The sequence below is a fragment of the Gymnoscopelus braueri genome (assembly GCF_963280865.1).
Source record: "Gymnoscopelus braueri genome assembly, chromosome: 8".
Taxonomy (NCBI): Eukaryota; Metazoa; Chordata; class Actinopteri; order Myctophiformes; family Myctophidae; genus Gymnoscopelus; species Gymnoscopelus braueri.
The window spans coordinates 15,685,438-15,706,611 of NC_137609.1; the positions used below are offsets into that span (position 1 = coordinate 15,685,438).

The 21,174-nt window shown below is 42.8% G+C and overlaps 1 protein-coding gene across 1 annotated transcript in view; it reads left to right on the plus strand.

Annotated features, from left to right (window-relative positions):
- The window catches only part of capn5b (calpain 5b), a gene marked incomplete at both ends in the record, with an annotated part of 44,855 nt that extends 31,712 nt beyond the window's left edge, over nucleotides 1-13,143 (plus strand). The window contains 8 exons of the mRNA XM_080434768.1: nucleotides 142-335; nucleotides 4,307-4,384; nucleotides 4,716-4,911; nucleotides 5,603-5,725; nucleotides 9,150-9,346; nucleotides 10,797-10,918; nucleotides 11,881-12,017; nucleotides 12,961-13,143. Of these exons, the coding sequence (XP_080290894.1) occupies nucleotides 142-335; nucleotides 4,307-4,384; nucleotides 4,716-4,911; nucleotides 5,603-5,725; nucleotides 9,150-9,346; nucleotides 10,797-10,918; nucleotides 11,881-12,017; nucleotides 12,961-13,143 (1,230 nt within the window). The remainder of the gene's footprint in view (nucleotides 1-141; nucleotides 336-4,306; nucleotides 4,385-4,715; nucleotides 4,912-5,602; nucleotides 5,726-9,149; nucleotides 9,347-10,796; nucleotides 10,919-11,880; nucleotides 12,018-12,960) is intronic.
- Nucleotides 13,144-21,174: the final 8,031 nt, after the last annotated feature.

The following is a 21,174-nucleotide window of genomic DNA, read 5'->3' on the forward strand; positions in this document are numbered from 1 at the left end:
TAACGTGGCCCGATGACTCACTTCGTCCTTCACCTTAACGGTGGCTCTGTTACTTTTGAGTGTTGATAGCTGTGCGATATTAATTTGTTATGGAATCGTGCACACGGCAACCAAATTAATTCCCTTTTTGGTTTTCTGCAGGCAACCACAGTGGAGGACATGGAGGCACGGTTAGACTGTGGCCTGGTGAAAGGCCACGCGTACGCCGTGACCGACGTGAAGAAGCTGCGTTTGGGCCATGGACTGCTGGCCTTCTTCAAGTCGGAGAAGCTGCAAATGATCCGCATGAGGAACCCCTGGGGAGAGAAGGAGTGGAGCGGCCCATGGAGTGACAGGTAAACCCAGAGACCACACCTCCCAGAGACCACACCTCCTCTGATATGTGACATAAAGAAATTGCCTTTGTTTTTGTCATCTGTTACACAATGTGCTGCTTACAATGTCCCGTTCAATTAACCACTTAACCTATTTAGACCTGAGGCCAATTCTAAAAAAACGCCTTCTAAATCCTGACCTTTTCTGAAAAACTTCAAATATGTATTCAAAAATTACCAAAAAAAAATCTGTTGCTATACTTTACATAGCAACAGGAACCCCAAAAGGTGTTGAAAGGTATAGTTACAAATAGGGGTTCCTGCCCAAAATAGGTTAAACCCTACTTCATTGAATGGGGTCCCCCAGGGCTCTATACTGTACCTCTTTTTTCCCCTCCACACTAAATCTGTTTGCCAAAACTAGTGGATCTATAATCTCACAATGTGTCGCAATGTGATGGATTGTGCCAATGAGCAGGGACTCTAGGGTTCATGTGTGTACGTACAGTAAATGTCTGTCTGCCAGACATAATTGTCAACCTGAAGCCAAAATCAATTTACTGAATGTATCCAATTGTGCAGTTGCGTATGCAATAGCTTGTCTTTGTGGACGTAGAAAAAGCATATGATAGGGTGCCAAGAGAGGAAGTGTGGTATTGCATGAGGAAGTCGGGTGTGGCAGAGAAGTATGTCAGGATGGTGCAGGATATATGAGGACAGCATGGCATCGGTGAGGAGTGACGGATGGGTTCAAGGTGGGTGTGGGCCTGCATCAAGGACTGGCACTGAGCCCCTTGTTTGCATTGGTTATGGACAGAACCATGGACTATGATGTTCGTGGACGACATTGTGTAGTGAGACGAGGGAACAGGTTGAAGAGAGCCTAGAAAGGTGGGTGCATGCACTATAGAGAAGAGAGAAGAGAGAGAAGAGGGATGAAAATCAGCAGAATATGCCTAAACGAGAGAGAGAACAGTGGAACAGTGAGGATGCAAGGAGTAGAGTTGGGTCACAGAGGGCCGGCGGAGGGCTCGTTGGATCCGGGTCGGCAAGGCGGGTCCGTGGGTCTTTCCCCGGGCCAACTGCGGCTGAAAAACCTGGAGGTTTTGTCAGAAAATGTGAAAAATCTTCCAAGTGGCAACGGTGAAGAAGTTTAAATACCTGGGGTCAACTATCCAAATTAATGGGGTGTGTGAAAGAGAGGTGAAAAGGAGAGTGCAGGCACTGTGGAACAGATGGAGGAAATTGTCAGGAGTGATTTGTGACAGAAGGGTACCAGTAAGAGTGAGAGGGAAAATGTATAGGACGGTAGTGAGACCAGCCATGCTGTATGGCTTGGAAACGTTGGAACTGACGAAAAGACAGGAGGCGGAGCTGGAGGTGGAAGAATTAAGGATGCTACGATTGTCATTAGTAGGAACAAGGAAGGACATGATCAGAAATGACTACTTTAGAGGGTCAGCCCAGGTTAGAAGGTTTGGGGATAAAACAAGAGAGGCGATGTTGAGATGGTTTGGACATGTTGCAGAGGAGGGATGAGAGGTACACTGGGAGAAGGATGCTGAAGATGGAACTGCCAGGTAAGAGGAGAAGAGGATAGAAGGCCAACGAGGAGGTTTATGGATGCAGTGAGAGACGACATGCAGGTGGCTGGAGTCACAGAGGAAGACGCGGAAAACCAGATGGAAACTGATGATTCGCTGTGGTGACCCTGATGGGTATTAGCCGAAAGAAGAAGAAGAAAGAAGATCCGATTGTGCAATTGCATCGTTTACAAAGTGAACAATGAATCGTGCCGGTTTGAATGTTTTACCAGAGTATAATCACAGCCTTTTAAAATTAACAGGGTTGACAACATTTCGCTCTAAATGCAAATTGCCATCATAACATATCAATTGGTGCCTTGCATGTTTTTCAGGAGAGGTATCATCAAATTAACCATGGAGATTTATGCGAAACCTTAGAATATAATAAATTGTGTTCAAGTCACAATCTAAAAAATAAATAAAAAATCACGCTGAACTGATAGCTAAAATGGAAACATTTGAGGAGGCCACACAAAGTGGATTTATGACAATAGCAAGAGGAAGCATTTGAATCTGTATTAAAGTGACCTTAAACAAAAAAAGGCATACAGTTGAGTCATGGCCTATTAATAACAACATTTATAAGCAACAAAGCAACAAAATGGTACAAAAACTAAATCAGACCACCTTCAATACATTTTGCTATAACGGGTTATTGTTAAGGTTTCAGCCTTGAAATTCTAAGCAATATCATGGAGACAGCACAGCTCAAATCAGGTGCCATCATCCCGCCTATTCACAGTCATAATGGCCCCCTACGGAGCACCCAGACATAGATGGAGCTGCTTAAAGCTTCAGATCACGTCTATGTGAATCAAAATGACTTGTCCACACAAGTGGCCTTTTAATCAGACAGCAAGCTTTTCTGAAAAGAAATTAATTAGAGTGTGCCCTATGCTCGGAACATCATCTTCCCTACCTCCCTCCATCCCTCCTTATTCCATCCCTATACCCCTGAGGAACATAGAAGAGATTGAAACGAGGCGATAGCTGCACTACCTCTTCCCCCGCATCACTGTGTGTTTCCATATTGTTAGATGCCCTGCTCATTGAAACAAGCTGGAATGGGTAATGCTGGCTTATAATGGAACCTAAATTATAGATGAGACCAAGAGAGACAAATGTTATTAAAGAGCAGGGAGTTCTCTCTCTCTGTCTCTCTGTCTCTCTGTCTCTCTCTCTCTCTCTCTCTCTCTCTCTCTCTCTCTCTCTCTCTCTCTCTCTCTCTCTCTCTCTCTCTCTCTCTCTCTCTCTCTCTCTCTCTCTCTCTCTCTTTATTTATCTAATCACACAGTATATATTGACTTGTCTCCTCTTTGTTTTATATAGTCTTATGTTTTGGTCTATATTTATTTTGTCTTGTCTAATCCTATTTGGTTCGATATATTTTTAAATTTTGATTAGGCATATGTTTTGATTTGAACTTTTTTTCTCTTGTACATTAAAAAACTACTTCACCAATTTTCAACCTATGTTCATATAATTGGTCCTCACTAATGCTCATGACAAAATGGTACACTTTTTTTCTGCTCTGTCTGTGTCTCAGAGGAGGGCTGTGGACAGTTCAGAATCCTGTCTACCAGTGACATCATCGATAGGGAATCCAAAAAAATCCTGCCTAACGATGATGTCACTGGTAGACAGGTTTCTGGACTGTCCACAGTTCTCCTATGAGACACAGACAGAGTATTTTCTTTATTATTTTTTTTACCATTTTATCATGAGCATTAGTGAGGACCAATTATATAAGTCCTTTTTAAATGATATAGTATTTTCTTTAATCAAGTGTTTTAAAATTCGTATTCTCTTTCTCTCTCTCTCCATCTCAGTTTTTCTCTCACACTCTCTCTTTCTCGCTCAATCACTCTGTCTATTTTGCTCAGTGTCTTTGCCAGCTGAATAATTTATTCACAATTTTATTAAGAATTGTGACGGCGTGGATTCTGATTGACTGTCAAGAGGTGCAGGCTTGTCAGTGAATTATAAACGGGTAGCTTATACATCCTATGTATGCTCGTTTCCCCTGGCCAATGAGGGAAATGTCAATTCCCAGAATTACTGTACTTTGAGGCAAGGCAAGGCAAGGCAAGGCAAGGCAAGGCAAGGCAAGGCAAGGCAAGGCAAGGCAAGGCAAGGCAAGGCAAGTTTATTTGTATTTCAGCAACAAGGCAATTCAAAGTGTCTTGAAATAAACAAACACAAAGGATGCTTTCATTGACAATTTAATCCACCGATTCTCATCTGTCCAAACCCAAGTGGTGAAGATTGTTTTGTTTTCCTAGTCTGTAGACATTTAACATTGTGTGTGTGCGTGTGTGTGTGTGTGTGTGTGTGTGTGTGTGTGTGTGTGTGTGTGTGTGTGTGTGTGTGTGTGTGTGCGTGTGCGTGTGTGTGTGCGTTTTTCAGCTCAGAGGAGTGGAACAAAGTGAGCAAGAGTGAGAGAGAGAAGCTGGGCGTCACCGTGCAGGACGATGGCGAGTTCTGGTAAGAACCCTACTTAACCCCGCCTGTCTCATCCCATAGCTCATGGGTTCCCACCTCTGGTAAGAGCCCTACTTAACCCCGTCTGTCTCATCCCATATAGCTCATAGGTTCCCACCTCGTCACAAATTAAACCCGATTCCCATTCGGGGATCTCATCCTTCCTTCATTTCATTTTCTCTCTCTTTCTCTCTTTTATCTCTCTCCTTCATTCACACGTGCAGTATACCGTCCCCCCCCCTCCCCCGGTAGAGTTCTTTCTTTATCTCTGTTGGTATATCTGCACTCTGTTCGCTCCTCCTCCACTGTCCTCTCCTCTCCCGCCTCCACCCAGGATGACCTTCGACGACTTCAGCCAGTACTTCACCGACCTCATCTTGTGTCGCCTCATCAACACCTCCTACCTGAGCATCCACAAGACCTGGGAGGAGGAGGTCATGAAGGGGTCCTGGGTCCACCGCCAGGACCCGCTCCGCAACCGGGCCGGAGGCTGCATCAACCACAAGGTCACGTTCCTGCAGAACCCACAGGTTAGTGCAGTGGGTTCTCAAACTTCTTCATGTCAAGGACCCCCCAAAATGATGTATATTTTGCCACGGAAAATGTTTTGTGCCAGGGACCCCCAGAAGAGAAGATGTATGTTTATTAATTTTTTTAATTATGCAACATTTCCCCCCCAAAAAACGATATTTTTCAAGCATTTCAAAAATAGCAGATGTACAAGCTCGCAGCGTGGCACGAAGTGATGAACTGTAAGCTTGTAGATCTTTTTGAATAGCCAACATATAAATGGATAAAGTAAGTGGTTAAAATGATTGTGATGCTACGTTAACTGGGGACCCCCTGGGGGGGGGGGGGGGGTTCCGCTGTAGGGATGCGCATCATGCGCGGGTCTACCCGTAACCTGGTTAGTTGACACGTGTGTTGGGTGGCGTCGGGTAATTAGCTTCAGATGCAATTATCGCGGATGCTGTAGTCGGGAGGGTCAACCCCGCCCCGACCACAATAAAATGAATTGAACGGGTTGGGTTCGGGCGCGAGTAGGGTTAGTGGCAGAGGCACTAGTCCGATGAAAAATCCTGATTGTTAATTTTACGGGTCCATTTGGTTACATTTGTGCAGAGTTACAAATGGATTTTACTGTGTGTGTGTGTGTGAGGGGGGATGCGTGCCTGCGTATCAGATGTGTGTGACATTTTATCTCTCTCCTCGTCTGTCTAGATTGTGTTTGATGTGAAGAAGCCGGAGGATGAGGTTCTGATCTGCTTACAGCAGAAAGAGAAGAGAGCCACGCCCAAAGAGGGGAAAGGAGAGAACCTGGCCATAGGCTTCGACATTCACCGGGTATGCACACACGCGCGCACGCACACACACACACACACACACACACACACACACACACACACACACACACACACACACACACACACACACACACACACACACACACACACACACGCACATCGCACACACACACACACACACACACACACACACACTTGTATCGACTACAAGTGTAAAGGGGGACAACACACCAAATAACTTTTTTCTACTTATTCATAGAAATCACTTGTCTACACTGAAAAAACATTCCTGATCATAATTTCTTAATTTTTTTTTTTACCAATTATGTGTGCAGCAAACTATCTTTCATATACCTTGGATCAGTGGTGCGCCCTGCTGGTAGAAATCTCCAGCCGAGTGTGTATCGTTCTGTGTTGATCTGATCTGTAGCCAAAATGTTGTTTACGGGCGTTCGGGTGGTGCTGCCGTAGAGTTCCTGCATGCCCACCACCGTGGGAGACCGTTTGAACCGTTTGAATATTCCGCGGTGCATCCGGCTTGGCTAGAGAGAGGCTAAAACTGGGTGGAAATAATTCCAAATTTTAAAAGAGAGTAACTGCATTGCAGAACTAATGTAAAGACTTTAGGACTGTCCTTCACATTGGGAAGGTGATTTCTAAGCAGTACAGGCGTGGGTTTGTCAGCAGCCATTCACACTGTTCCTGCCCATACATAATAGATTTCCCTCGGTTGGTGTAGATCACAGGTCGTCTGGCTACGGGAGACGAGGGACTACAGTAGAAGTGTGAATTGGGAAATGCCGTTATGACTAAATTGGGAGAAGAAAATAAACATTATTACAAAATGTTTTACACAGTCTCTGTACTACAGTGGTTCTCAAACATATTCAAGTCAAAGGACCCCCAAATTGATATGTATTTGGCTATGGACCCCCATCTGAAAAGGTTTTGTGCCAGGGGCCCACAGAAGAGAAGATTTTCATTTTTTGACGTGCTTATAGATCTGCTATTTTTTATATCCAACATATAAATGGATAACGTAGTTAAAATGAGTGTGATGCTATGTTAACTACTTTTGCTGGGGACTACTGCTGGAACCCCCCCCCCCAAGGACCCCTGGGGGTACCCAGACCCCACTTTGAGAACTAATGCTGTACTATACAGTCTTGCTGGTGACTCTCCGGCAAGTGGAGATATTGCGAGCGCTAGTGTATGTATGTGACTGTCTGCAGCAAACAACTTGGCCAGTCAGCATCATATTTCTTGTGCACACTGACAGCAGGCCAAAGACCTCAATTACCAAATATAAATAAGTATGGGAGTTTTGTGAATTACTAATCGCAGAGTAATCAACCCTCCAGGCTATGGGATACACGAGGCCAGGAGCTGGAACTAGAGGGAGAGAGAGTGTGTGTGTGTGTGTGTGTGTGTGTGTGTGTGTGTGTGTGTGTGTGTGTGTGTGTGTGTGTGTGTGTGTGTGTGTGTGTGTGTGTGTGTGTGTGTGTGTGTGTGTGTGTGTGTGTGTGTGTGTGTGTGTGTGTGCGCGCGCGTGCGTGCGTGCGTGCGTCAGTGTTGGTCTTGGTGAAGTTAATAAAGATCACTATGTCTAGTCCTATATTTTTGAACAGCCGAAACATCTTTTTATTATAAGAATGTCTACAGTATATTGGATATGTCTATTCCAAGCCATGCTGCTACGTGACTGCTAGGCAAGTGCGATCACACACAATTGACTTTTGCACAGGCATGCCCAGGTGGATGTAGAGTCTCTAGACAGAGGTCTGCTATTGCATCATTTCAGTCCGTGGGACCCCTAACAGAGTCTGGTCCGGTACGCTGCACCAAACAATTGTCATCAATACCCCAGACCAGGGGTCTTCAACAGGGGTCCGGGGCCCCCTAGGGGGTCCTCAGAGTCACTACAGGGGGCCCGCCAAATCTTTGTGTGGTGGGGAACATTAGCTGAAAATAGCAGATCTACAAGCTCACAACGCCTGGCGCTGCGAGGCGTTGTGAGCTATTTTTGGAGAGTCGGTGTAGATGGAAAAGAGCAGACCAAGTACAGAGCCAACGGTCAAATTGACTAAATATTGAGGGTTTAAAAGGTTAACTGTCTGAAAATGCACATTAACATGAATCCAACGATCTATTAAATCTAATATGAAAAAGATGACTCTGCAACACAGTTTTATACAATATGTAGTGGGGGGGTCCCTGCTTCATCTATTTCTCAGCTAAGGGGTCCTTGGGCTCTACTGAGTGCAACTTTCTAGTTTAACTAACAGGGTTTCATGACCCTTCCGAAAGATCTTTTTGATGTCATTGTGCTTCAGCAACTTCACAACATTAAAAGGGACGTGGTGGGGGTCACTAATGGCCTAGTGGTTAAGGCACGCACTATATCGTTGCTGTTTTTGTGTTTTTTCGTAAATTAACGCCCTACTTGATCAATACTGCAATGTCACACAAAAGTGTCAAAAGTAGCAGATCCACACAAGCTCAAAACACGTCTCAAAGCACAGTGCGGAGCGAAGCGTTTTGAGCTTGTAGATCAGATTTTTTATTTGAATCCTGAAAAGTCACAGTTTTGGACATACTCTATGAGGTTTCCACCCGACAGAATCGATATATGGGCTCTGATGTTGCCTGACAGCGAGTCGCGGGTTTGATTACCGAGCCTGACGGACCTTTGCTGAATGTCACTCCCCGACTCTTTCCCCGTTTCCTGTCATATCTCCATTGTACTCATGGGCGATTTTTGCCTCTGCCAGCAGGCGGGGCAAAGGAAATATATGAACATATTCACCTGTTTCCTAGGCTGTGTTTTCCACTTCCTGTCGATTTCATTGGATATCATTGGTCATCTGACCAGTTTCATTGGATTTCATTGGATCAAATCGACAGGAAGTGGAAAACACACAGCCTAGGAAACAGGTGAATATGTTTTTATATATCGTTGCTGTCCGGCAGAAACCAACTCCATTTTGACACTTTTTTTCCATAAATCAGTGCTATTGAACACCCTTTACGTCTGTGTGTTGGTAAAAAAAAATATTGAACCAATGAAAAGTATTAAAAAGTGCTTCTGACAAAACCAGCTAACTCCATTGGATCCTCAAACCTTCTGCTAAACCAGGTAACTCCACCAAAGGGGGTTGGAGTTAGCTGGTTTTGCTTACTCCAGGCTCCACCCCCTTTTGACCTCCAACCTCATTGTGAGCTTGGAGGTCCATTCAGCTGCATGCAGCATATATTGTTGCATATACTTGCCATATATTGGCAAACAAATATAATAATAAAATACAAAAAATCATTAAAAAAATCATCCGGCTGCCAGGGGGGCAATTGCCCCCTTGCCCCCCCATAGAATCACCACTGATTGTACTATAAATAAAGGGACGTGTTGAATAAAAGGCTTCCTTTCATGCACCAGATTAATGCATTGCCGTGTTGTGACCTTGCAGGTGGAGCTTAATAGAAAGTACCGAATGCACACGGCCCAGCAGAAAGTGGCGGGCTCCATCTACATCAACTCACGCTGCGTCTTCCTCAGGAAGGAGCTAAAGGAGGGTCGCTACGTCATCATCCCCACCACCTTTGACCCTGGGCAACAGGGCGACTTCTTGCTTCGTGTCTTCACTGATGTGCCTTCAGACAGCAAGTAAAGCAGCAAATAACTGTATTAGCGGTTAGGGATGTTAATAATTAATTAACCGAAAACAAAGTGTCGCCTGGAGGCAGCCGCCACATTGCGAAGCTGCAAACAACTTCGTGATTGCTGCCTTATTCAAGTAAACATGGGGAAAATAAAGAACATTGGGCACTTCAGGAAATTGACAATCTGAGACAGTCGTGACTGCCGTGGGTGGTTCCTTTCAAAACAATGTCTTTTTGCAGAACATTAAAACCGTGTTTTGCAATACAATTATAATTTGAATACATGTTTTAGCTTTGCATCAATTCAAAAATTGTGCGGTTTGATGATGCAATTATGCATGGTGACACACAGAGCGGCAAGAATAGTAGATTGTGGCAGAAAACTTCTCCAGCTTGTGTAGGAAAGTCATTTATTTCCTACAGTACTGGCAAGAGTGGCAGATGGTCTCCATAATTTAAGTACATTTGGCTTTACTGGGTTCATGTACTGTAGTAGTGTCACGATCACAATTCAGTCCTGGTGCATGTTAATTTGGGACCCTGAGTGAGTCACATCCATTCTAAATAGTACGTTTTAATCTTTAGCGTTTAACGGTTATTTGGTCATGGCCATAATTCTAAATTAGCATCCTTAATAGTTGTGGAAGAACATGGTCAACATATGGCATGATATACAACTGTTTTAATGCACATGGGCGTGTGCACAACCATTTTGTGAACGCCTTTACAGCACAGTCCAGTACATCACCAAATCGAGTATAAAATCTGATCAGTAAGAAACTGCCCCTCTTCCATAATATTCAGATAATATAACCCCAGGAATGGTTATATTGGGAAACTTTCAGGGTTTAAAAATATATGATTTTATATGTTAACAGCCATTTCATGTTTATTTAAAAGAAAAAGGGTCAAAATTCGTCCCATATTGATACCCCAACTATGAAATGATTACCTTCCATGAATCCATGCCAACATAATTCTGGTCATGAACAAAGTATTGTAGAATGCATAGTGAGCGCAGGTTTGTAATAGAAATAATTAACCAAAGGGCATCGTATAACCAAATAGGCTTGCAACCTCACATGCTCAAATGGATACCACCAGTTATATAGCCTAATCAAAAGAAAAGAAAAGAAAACATCAACATTCAACTATATTATTTGGCTCCACCTGTTGGCCACCACCACTGGTTTAAAGTAAAAAAAAAACAGTTCTTCCTTACAGTACTTGAACCCAAGTACCCCCCTTGAACCCCTTTCTGGGGGGACATTCTCTTCCCCGAAAATAGCTGCGAGCTTGTACATCTGCTATTTTTGACAACATGAATCTTCTCTTCTGGGGATCCCTGGCGCCCCAAAAAATGAAATGGGGGGGTCTGCGGCTAAATACATATCAATTTGGGTGTCCTTGGCTAGGATTCAAGTGGTTAACTGTGTTATTCATGCTACCACCAGAGAGCTGTCTCTGGACGAGCCGCCCCAGACGTGCTGGACAGGGATGTGCGGCTACCCCCAGCTGGTCACTCAGGTCCATGTGCTGAACGCAGAGGGACTGCAGGGACAGGACTCCAATGGAGGTACAGTAAGAGCACTGGCCACAGCATTGTCCAGAGGCTGTTGAGGTTTCTGTTAAGTTTGTTGTTATATCTCACCTGATTCTTTTCCTGTATTTTTGTGCTCTCGATCGCATCATTAGCATTACTTTTCTCTATTTATGATCTTTAGATAACGGATTCAAACTGGTAACCGTGGCTGTAACTATCGATTATTTTCTTAGCGGTTGTTCTCTTGATAACTTTTCGATTACTTGAACAATTGAGAAACTTTTTATTTAATTTTTTTTACATATCAACAAATTGATGCAAAGAAAATGTGTAACAGATATTTTAGAATTGACTAAATGATTAATCACTAAAGCCCCATTTTGAACTTCATCGTACAAATGTTGTTAAAAACTGCCAACCTACAATCTCACCAATGCTTTGTGATCTTGTAGAACTGCTATTTCTGCTATTCTTTAAAAGTGTATTATGACATGCCCAAATTGATAATTTTATCAAAATCCTTAGAATATTAAAATATTTTTAAATAGTTTATTCAATCAATTACGTTGAATAACTGTTGCACCGCTACAGGTAACCTATTCTCAAGTGCTATGTCATGATTTGAGATATGAGTGTTATCTGAGCAACTGCAACTGCTCTGACTGCCTACACTACAGCACTGAACTGCCTCCCAAATAAGTAGACAGTAGACACCCATATCAAAATACAAGGCACTTTGACACCACCTAGTGGTTCCTAGTGGCATTGACATTAAATGACTGGCAGTCTGCTTACATGTAGTGTGCGTACAATCTTTTAGATCCCCTTGCTTGTAAGGGCAGAGGGGGTTGAGAGTGGTTGAGAATGTAGAACACCTAAGTATGCTGATATTCATTATGTGTGCTGACATGCATTATGCAGAAATGCACACACACACACAAAACCATTTATCCCTTATCGATACGGTGCATTGATTTAGACTCTACCCTCCACAGCCTCGGATCCGTATGTAATCATTACGTGTGAAGGTGAGAGGGTGCGTTCGCCGGTCCACAAGGACACACGCAGCCCCAACTTTGACATCAAAGGCCTGTTCTACCGCAAGAAACCCAAGGAAGGTATCCACATTGAGGTAAGCTCTCCCTCTCTCTCGTAATGCGCGCGCACACGCGCGCGCGCGCACACACGCACGCACGCACGCACGCACGCACGCACGCACGCACGCACACACACACACACACACACACACACACACACACACACACACACACACACACACACACACACACACACACACACACACACACACACACACACACACAGAGAGCATACTGTACGTGATTTGTGCATTTCTTAGGAACATTTAGAAACTCATCTTTGCTTTATTGATGTTCTCTGGTCCTACCCAAAGTACTTGATTGTTCTATTTTTGAGCACCCATCACTAATTAGTCATCTGTCATCATTAAGGCCCCTGTCCTTAGTTTTAAGCTAGAACATTAGTGTTCCCAAGTGTATATTATCACTTAAATATGTATTTCTTAATTGAATTATTCATCTGCCTGTGCTCAAGTTTTTGGCATAATTGTATTTATTGTGTTTTACATTCTGCTATTCCTTGTTTTATGCATTACACAATATAATGCTATTAAAACCCAAGTATTTCTCACTTTAAAAAAAAAGATCTTCGTATTCACATCAAGTGTGTCTCGATAGTAAAACTGCTGTGCTTCTGCACTTCTGCACTCACATGGCTTCTCTACTCTTTTCTGAATTGCTTTAACCACTTAAACCCTAGTGTACTGTATAGCCCCCACTAAGCCCACTAGTATTTCCCTCTTCGCCCTAGTGGCTAACCTTATACATTGCCGTCTTTCTCCTGGCTCAGCGACTGTATCTCAATGTAATTGCGGGATCTGCGTTGCTCAGTCTTTTCCACTTATCCTTGTCCTGCCCTTTGTGTCTCCCTCACCTTCACGACCGATCAATCCACTCTCCCACCCCTCGCACACCACCCACCGCCCCCCCCCACCATCCTCCCCACCCCATGACCCCGAACCGACCAAAACCCAACAGATTTACAACAAGAATGTGATCATGGACACTTTCCTGGGTCAGGTGACCCTGTTCAGCGACCCCAACGAGCGGCAGGAGCAGCACACCCTCCACCTGCGGGACAAGGGCAATCGGCAAGACGATGACCTCCCGGGCACGCTCACCGTGCGCCTCATCACCTGCACCACGCTCACCAACATCTGATGGGAGTCAGGGCCGCCGCTCGGTCGGGAACAGCGTTTGACCGCGCTCACCGTTTGTATCTGTCTGCCGCTCTGCATTTCATTCTCGTCTGTTTTGTCTGTCTTGTCCGCTCCCGTTCTTTCTCTGTTATCACCCCTTTCTCTTGCTCACTGTCTCTTCTCTTTTCTCACACACTCACACAGCATTGAAACACCGTTTTCCTGGTCCGAAATGCTGTCATACTTAGATGTGCCAGCAAATGAACACACTCACACACATGCCACGCGCACACACACACACACACACACACACACACACACACACACACACACACACACACACACACACACACACACACACACACACACACACACACACACACACACACACACACACACACACACACACACACACACACACACACACACACACACATTAAATGTGCCAGCAAATGAACATATGCATATGCACCCCCCCACACTCACACACACGCACACATGCAAACACCCACACATAGTACATGCACACAGGCACATTGTGTTTCCTGCACTCTCCATGCATGCGCCAGTGTTTCTAAGGGCTATGCATTGCCTTAAGGCTGAGTCTGTTTCTCCAACCCTGGGACCGGTAGTGTGTGTTGTGCACGGGAGCTGGGGGTGAGGATGTGAAATCCCAGGGCGATATTGGCAACATCCTGTGTCGTCCATATACATCCTCTCCGACCGCCCGGTTGGGTGTTAACTCTCCAATTTGATCACTCTGGTATGCCTCCATTTCAACGATTCAAAAGACTGTATTTTGCTCAAGACCTTTATTGTTATTCATAATACTGGTCGTAGATTCTCTTGCCTATCAATTAACGGATAACCTTCTCTCTTTGACTGTGGATAAAACAAACTGATTATCTCCTCAAGTGTCTCCCACTCAGACACGTACAAGTCTTCTCCAGATTGCCAGTGCTTTAGTGAGCATGCACCATTTTGTCTATCCTGTCACTTTTTACCGTGGACTTGACTAACAAAAGCCAACAGCAGCTATGCTCTCCCTTTCCTGAGAGCCGCCATGTGCTGTTCTGTGAGTGTGCTCGCGTTCTGACCCCCTCCATTCACCTGATGTTTTCTTTCCACTCACCCACTTCTCCCCTGAATTCCCTTTATGCCTAATTTATGCCCCGTCGCAAGGCAGTGTCCCGTGCCGAAAATAGCAGACATACAAGCTCACAAGGCATCACATGCACGGCGCCTCGTGAGCTTGTAGGTCTGCTATTTCTGACGCGCGACACCGTCGTGCGACAAAGTGTGAAACGGGCTTTAGACTGCGCCTGCTGCTGGTTGCTATGGACGGTCTCCATGCTGCATGGCTAAGAAAGAGACTTGTTGCCTGTGCCGCGCATCCTTCTAATCGTAGCTTAGCAACCAGTGCTTTTCTTTTGGTAGTTCCCCCGACTCCAATCCCTCGTGTCCCCCAACGACCCCCCCCCTCCCCCAACCATAAACAATTTCTCGTCCAATGGAGGAAAGCGTTCACACCTGACATAATAAAGTGCTTTACGGGACCAAAGATGAACCAGGCCCTAATCCCTCTCCTGGTCCAGCCTGGCCTGGCCTGGCCCTAGACCATGCCAGGACCCTCCACCCCCTGTGCCACATCATCTCTAAAACGGCGACACCACTGCCTGACTCCTCCTCAGACTCGAGTCCCTTGGCCCGTGTGTCAAGACTCACGGTGCCTGACCCCAAGAGACAGTCAGCTCTGCTTTTGGTGACATCGAGCAGGTGTGTGTGTGCGTGTACGTGTGCATGAGCGTGCGCATGTATGTGTATGTCATATATCTAGTCGGTGTGCGCTACTCTGTGCCGTGTCTAACTGTCAGGGATGAGTTCTACCAGTGTTAGTTCTAAATGGGAGCGCTGAGTATGTGTTAGCCGTATATGACCGTATTTTGTGTTTATACAGTATGCGCGTGTCCAAAAGGAAAACGACAGATCTCTGCTGACGGGATATGTGGGAATACAACTGGCCAAAAAAAAAAATCAGTCCTTTTAGGGAGCACGCGACTTGCACTTTACAAAGATCAGTGTGATCTGCAAGGATATAAGGATGAACAGAAAGCAGAGGAGAATGCCTGCCCAGCAGCCTTGTGCTATTGCCGTGGTCCTGGCCCAGCCTCTACTACCACGACTACAGGAACCATGTCAAACACGGGGCGTGCGCTCTACTGTTGCATTTAGAGAGCGGTTTCAGAATGGCTTTTCACCATTGGTACAACAACCACAATCTCCCCTGAATCATTTGGCATTTCTTGGGCAGATAACCTTAACATGGTCAAGTGGACGTCCTCTTTGGCCTGCGTTCACTGGCATTTTGATCTGTGATGTTTGAAGCCCAGACAATACATCACTTCCTTTATTGATTTTTTTGGTTTGTTTTCAGAAGTGCAATATGTGTACGTAAAATATGTTATTGTTTACTGTTTACTTTTTCAAATTATTATTCTAATTATTTTTATAATTAGTCTTTCAGCGGTTTCTGAGAATTGGAAGTAGTAAGAGCCATGTAAGTCCCAATCATTTGGAAGGCATTTATTTAGAATGTAAGACGAAGGCTCTTGTGGAGCAACCTCTTAATCAAACCACTCAAGTCTTTTTTAACTTCGTCTTTGATTCTTTGCCTTTTTATTTATTTTTTATAATTTCCTTTTCATTACTTGAACTACGTTGCACATGTGAATTGAAGTTTCATGTTCCTTTGTGTGCAGCGGCTTCATAAATGTGTCTTTGCATGGGTTACTTTCCAATATGTTCATGGCCTTGTACCGTTGTAATGTTTAATATACAGTATATTTATTCCTTTGGTCTTGAAGTCTTTGAAATGGTACTGTTGAGAATTTGGCATGTCTACAATATTTGCACTTCATATCAATCATATCAATATGTTTAAAACAGTTACTGTCTAGCAAAATTACACTCACACATTCGATGTGACTCCAACATGGGTTATCATTGTCTGCAGCAGCCTGTGACTTCTACTGTATTTAGGTGCTAATTCAAATACCCATCTCCTCTGTGCCCATTCTTGTTTTTGTGTTGCATTGAGTCTCTGCTAGAGTGAGAGCAAAAGAGACAGGGAGGGATATGCAAGGAGAGAGAAATAACATTGTAAAACTGGATTAGAAAATAATGAAAAGCATGCTAGTCTAAATTCAGACTAGCATGCTAACCCTAACCCTAACTTCGAAGTTAGGGCAGGATTTTGTACCATAGTGCCAAAAAGCCTCAGGTTTGCGAAGTCAAGCCTGTGCTCAGAATGGCTACAGGTCTGAATGCCCAAACCAAGGAAGGAAAGCACTCTCCCCCGCCCTTCACTGACTACCATTGAAGTGTCCTTTTGCGAGGCACTGAACTGCTCTCCCTCTGGTTTACAACAGAGGTTCCCAAACTTTTCAGTTTGAGACCCAAAAAAAAAATGTGGTGTCTCCCCGGGATCGACCAAATTTATAGAAATACAGTATGAATTAATAACTTAAGCCCCCATTTCAAATATAGTGAAAATAGCCCATATACAAAGCAAGTTGTGTCAACTTATGAGCTTGTAGATGTACTATTTTCACTATTCTTAAACGTTTGTCTTTTCTTAAAATATATTTTTTTATAATGATGATAATAATAATAATAATAATAATAATAATAGTAAAAGTGTAGGAAATGTAAAAAAGCGTCTGCGACCCAAAAATGGGTCCCTATCCAGTGTTTGGGGACCACTGGTGTACAAAACCTGGCAGCTCACCAGAGTACTGTAGGTGTGCAGGTGTGGAACTCTGGCCCTCTATAACTTTGTCCCCAGAATCCCCACATTTCCCCAAGGGCATTATTGTATAATTACAAAATGTGTTCCTAGTCATCTTGCCTGGGTGAAAATGAGGTTTAAAATAATTTGTGGCAACAGAGGGAGGGAGAGTTTTGAAAGTGCCAAAAGGATTAGACCACAGGGTGTTGACACAAACGTACACACTTTGTTAACATTTCCATTGTTATTTCTAGGCTCCAAGACAGTTCGATTTCTATTTGTGAACAGTGAACACACCACTGTTGTCTCCCATAGCTTAAAATAAATGTTTTTTCCCTACCTCCCCATTATCTGCTACATGGAGAGTGAACCAGAAACTATGGGTCTTTGAAATGGTACTGGATGACTTTCTGGGGATTGAGTGAAACAGATAGTGTTACCTTACTCCTTTATGAAAGGCTATGCTATGTTGTTAATGGAGGAACTCTCCCATTCAAGTCTAGTATGTTTATAAATAGGAACTGCATTGTCGTGGGCTATTGAATAATGTGAAATAGCCTTATTTGAGCTCCAAGTTTGTCAACACAATAACAACCTGTTACAGGATCAGTAGACGAGCTACATGTGAACAAGCATGCATACCTAAGCTTCACTGACATTCAGCTTAGCTTAGGGTCTTATTTAAACTGATGGTCTGGCGATTTGGCAATACAAATGATGGAATTCAAAGTAAGGTGTTGCCAGTGACACAGTGAGCTGCATAAGTATTTGCACAGCGACAAATTGGATGATAACATGCCTTCTTACCCTCATTACTCTGAATGTGAAATGACACAATAACTAAAAGGTTAAATGCATACTATGCATGCTCTTATGTGTACAGTATGTATACATTTAATGTTGTCAAACGTTCTTACTGTGTGTACATTTTAGACTTCCTTTAATAACTTCACAGCCTATTTGTATTTCGTTGTATCCAAATATACTTTGCTGTACTTTGAAACATGGCTCTAAATCACCCAAAGCTAAAGCAGTAGAGAGTATATGGTTGTCTAAAGGGCTACCAACAAGCAAAGATCAGCAAGCAGAGGCATCATCATGCTTTTCCTACAAAGATTAAAGGCTCATGCCTGTGGCATATCATTCACCTGCCACATCACTTTGTGAGCTCCGTAAATATTTTTGAGTAGTATAAGCATATTAACCACACCCTAGTGTCTCTATTCAGGGCATGTCAAACGTTCTGCAAAAACAGGAGAACATTTGGCGAAGAGGTTTGGTGTAGAGGGAGAACAATTGACGGCCAAAGATAGACCCCAAGGGATTACCCCTGGCATCAACGGAGTATATCGTTTTTAAGTGGTCAATATCTACAAAGTTTGCTTTTGTAATGCCGTTTTTACAACCACACCCTGCCTCCAACTGTCCTGATTACCCAGTGGTAACAAGGATCTTCCATTCTAAATAAATTAACACATTTTGGAAGTTTTGTGCCAAGCTGCATATCTATTGGAGGAACATTGGGAGAGACAAGGAAGGGTAGAACAAAAGTGCAAATTGCAAAAATCCATAAATGAAGGCTTTACTCACTGATAAATACACCCAAATGTTGCCTATTGATGGTTATTTCACCTTGCAGATTTTATTATTGGCTGACAGAGTGAAAGCAGGATCATTTGATTGTTTGATGTTTTGTAATTGTTTTCTTATATTTATATTTAACCACCCATCTTGTCTTAATTGAACAAACAGGCATACTAATTTCAAAACAAGTAAACATGTAATATAATAATAACTTTATGACAGTTTTCGCCTATAATGGCATGCCCAAATTAGGGAGGCCAGGTTGAAAGTGGTATAGTCAGATAGTACCCATTTGGTTGAAGTGGACGGCTTGCACTTCACAGTTACTGTGTCATTTCTCATTAAGTAATGTGACTTCAGTCGTTGACCTGTCCTCATATTTGTGGACCTCACTGTAGTGAATTATAAAATCAAATGTCTAGAACAAGATATTCCTCTTCAAGTTCCACTCCATTCCTCTGCAACTCGTATGTGCCACAACAGTGCCAAAACCATGAAGCAAATGTGACTATGGTAAACTTTTGTTCTCTAATATGTTATTTTGTATGTTTGTCTTTGTCATGGAGTGATGGTGATTGTTAATCACTGCATTGCTTTTGTTGCACATTATTCATCATCATTTGCCAAAAGTGTTATGGCTTACATACTCCAGGCATTAAAATGACCAGAGGTGGTTGGAGTATTTAGACACTAACTGGTTGCCTGATGATTGATATTCCGGCATTGTTTTTTCCCCTGTTCTGTATATAGATCCTAGGGCCGATGCCAAAGCGAGTTTTAAGCATACGATACACTTGAATGAAGTTGATATGTTCAGAACTTTTGTGACTTTTCTATGAATCCAATAATGCCAACGCATGTAGCAAACCGCTTTTCAATTCCCCTTGCGCCAACCACACTCATGGTTTATCTTTTGGTCTTCAAAGTGTTGTAAACATTTAAAAAAAGCTGTTGCTACTCTGATAAACATACTGTGTGACGTACAAAGCTTATGTTGCACACTTGCATGCATTTAACAGTATCCAATTTTCTAATACTTTGCATTTAGTACCCTGCAGTAGACAGTATGTATATGAAAGTAGCAACAATGTGGTTGTCAGTTATTAATACATGTTTTGATTGTTGTGAATACGTAGGCTACCATGAACATAATTTGTTTCAAGATGTGATAGTATGGTATTTACGAAAAACGTTACCGTCATAGTGCAGAGTATAAGATAAGGGGGATCAGAGAAACTCTATATGAAATAGAAACATGAGGACTTAAAGACAGCTTAAAAGTGATTTGTGAAAACTTATGATTATTTTAAAATATATTACTTTAAAGCCTGCGCAGTATCAATGCAGTCTATGTTTATCAGTTGTCTACAAATGATCAACACGGTGCAACAGTTTAGGTTCGCTTGTCAGCCTGCATACTGCTGCATGTGTCTTGAGTAAGAGACATTGGTCATGAAACATTATGCCAGGTGTTATGTCATCTTTATGATAGTATTATGTAGGCTATATGGCATTTGACGCAATTTTACAATGTTGCCAGACACCTTCTGTATTATGGTCATTGACATTTTTATTGAAGATGGATTCTTATCCACTCAAACGAATGAGCTTGTGATTCTCTTGTATTTTTCTGCTGATGTTTATAAACTTGAGACTGGAATATCCACTGCATGGTGACACTTCTAGAAGATACTATGGTCTTTATAACGAGTATCTTTTATCAGTATTTTATACCCTTGTTAATTTTCTATAATCCATTTAACCTTGCGTTTCGAGCTGATACGTTTACTGATAGCTAGGTATCAGAGAGCTGTGCTGTATGTTACTGTATGTACATGTGTGCTTATCCGTGTGTTCTTTTCAATGTGACTTCATTTTGTTTCTGCTGTGTGTGTTTGTTGAATTTGATTCTCGGTTACACTGTGGTTATTTTATAGTTATGATTGAAAATTAAACATTTTTTTTATTTTGTATTTTATGTCAACTTGTGGCATGACTTTGAAATAATAAAAAAACAAAACTCTTTGGGTGTGGATTCAGTAATTTTTTGTTTTGTACTGAATGTGGAGAAATTGTCCCAAATGAGCAGGTCTCTTTTAAGATGTTGACACCAGTGTGCTTCAGTCAGCACATGTTTGAGAGCCGCCCATATACAGTAACTGTTACTTAGAGTGGTCTTCAAAAAAGCTACTTTTGTCCTCTAGCTACTTTACTTTTGTAGTTACTAGTTTTCAACACAAGCTGTAGCCTAGTCTTCCTTCTGCAGTATTATTCTTGTCAAGTAACGGTAGTCTTTTCCACCCCAGAAAATGTAGATATTGATTTAGTTTGACATATAAATTCATATCCAGCAGCTGTTTTCAGTTCCAGCTACAGTAGAGTATATATGCTATATGGCTCCATTCCACATAATGCCTGTCTTTCCAGGCAATATATTTATGAGGTGAGCATATTGTAGGATAACCCGGAGCCTGAATTCTGTATGCCAGATGTATTCAGTAGCTCACATCTCTGTTTAGTGTTTCACTTTATAAACAGAAATCTGTAGAGACCTAAGACTAGTTTTTTTTACCCTTTGTTGACCAGCACTTACAGTAGTAACCTGCTGTGTCTGCCAGCAGAGCAGTATCATACTTAGTTAATACATTGTTGTATGACAATGTATTGTTGTATGACTGTGAG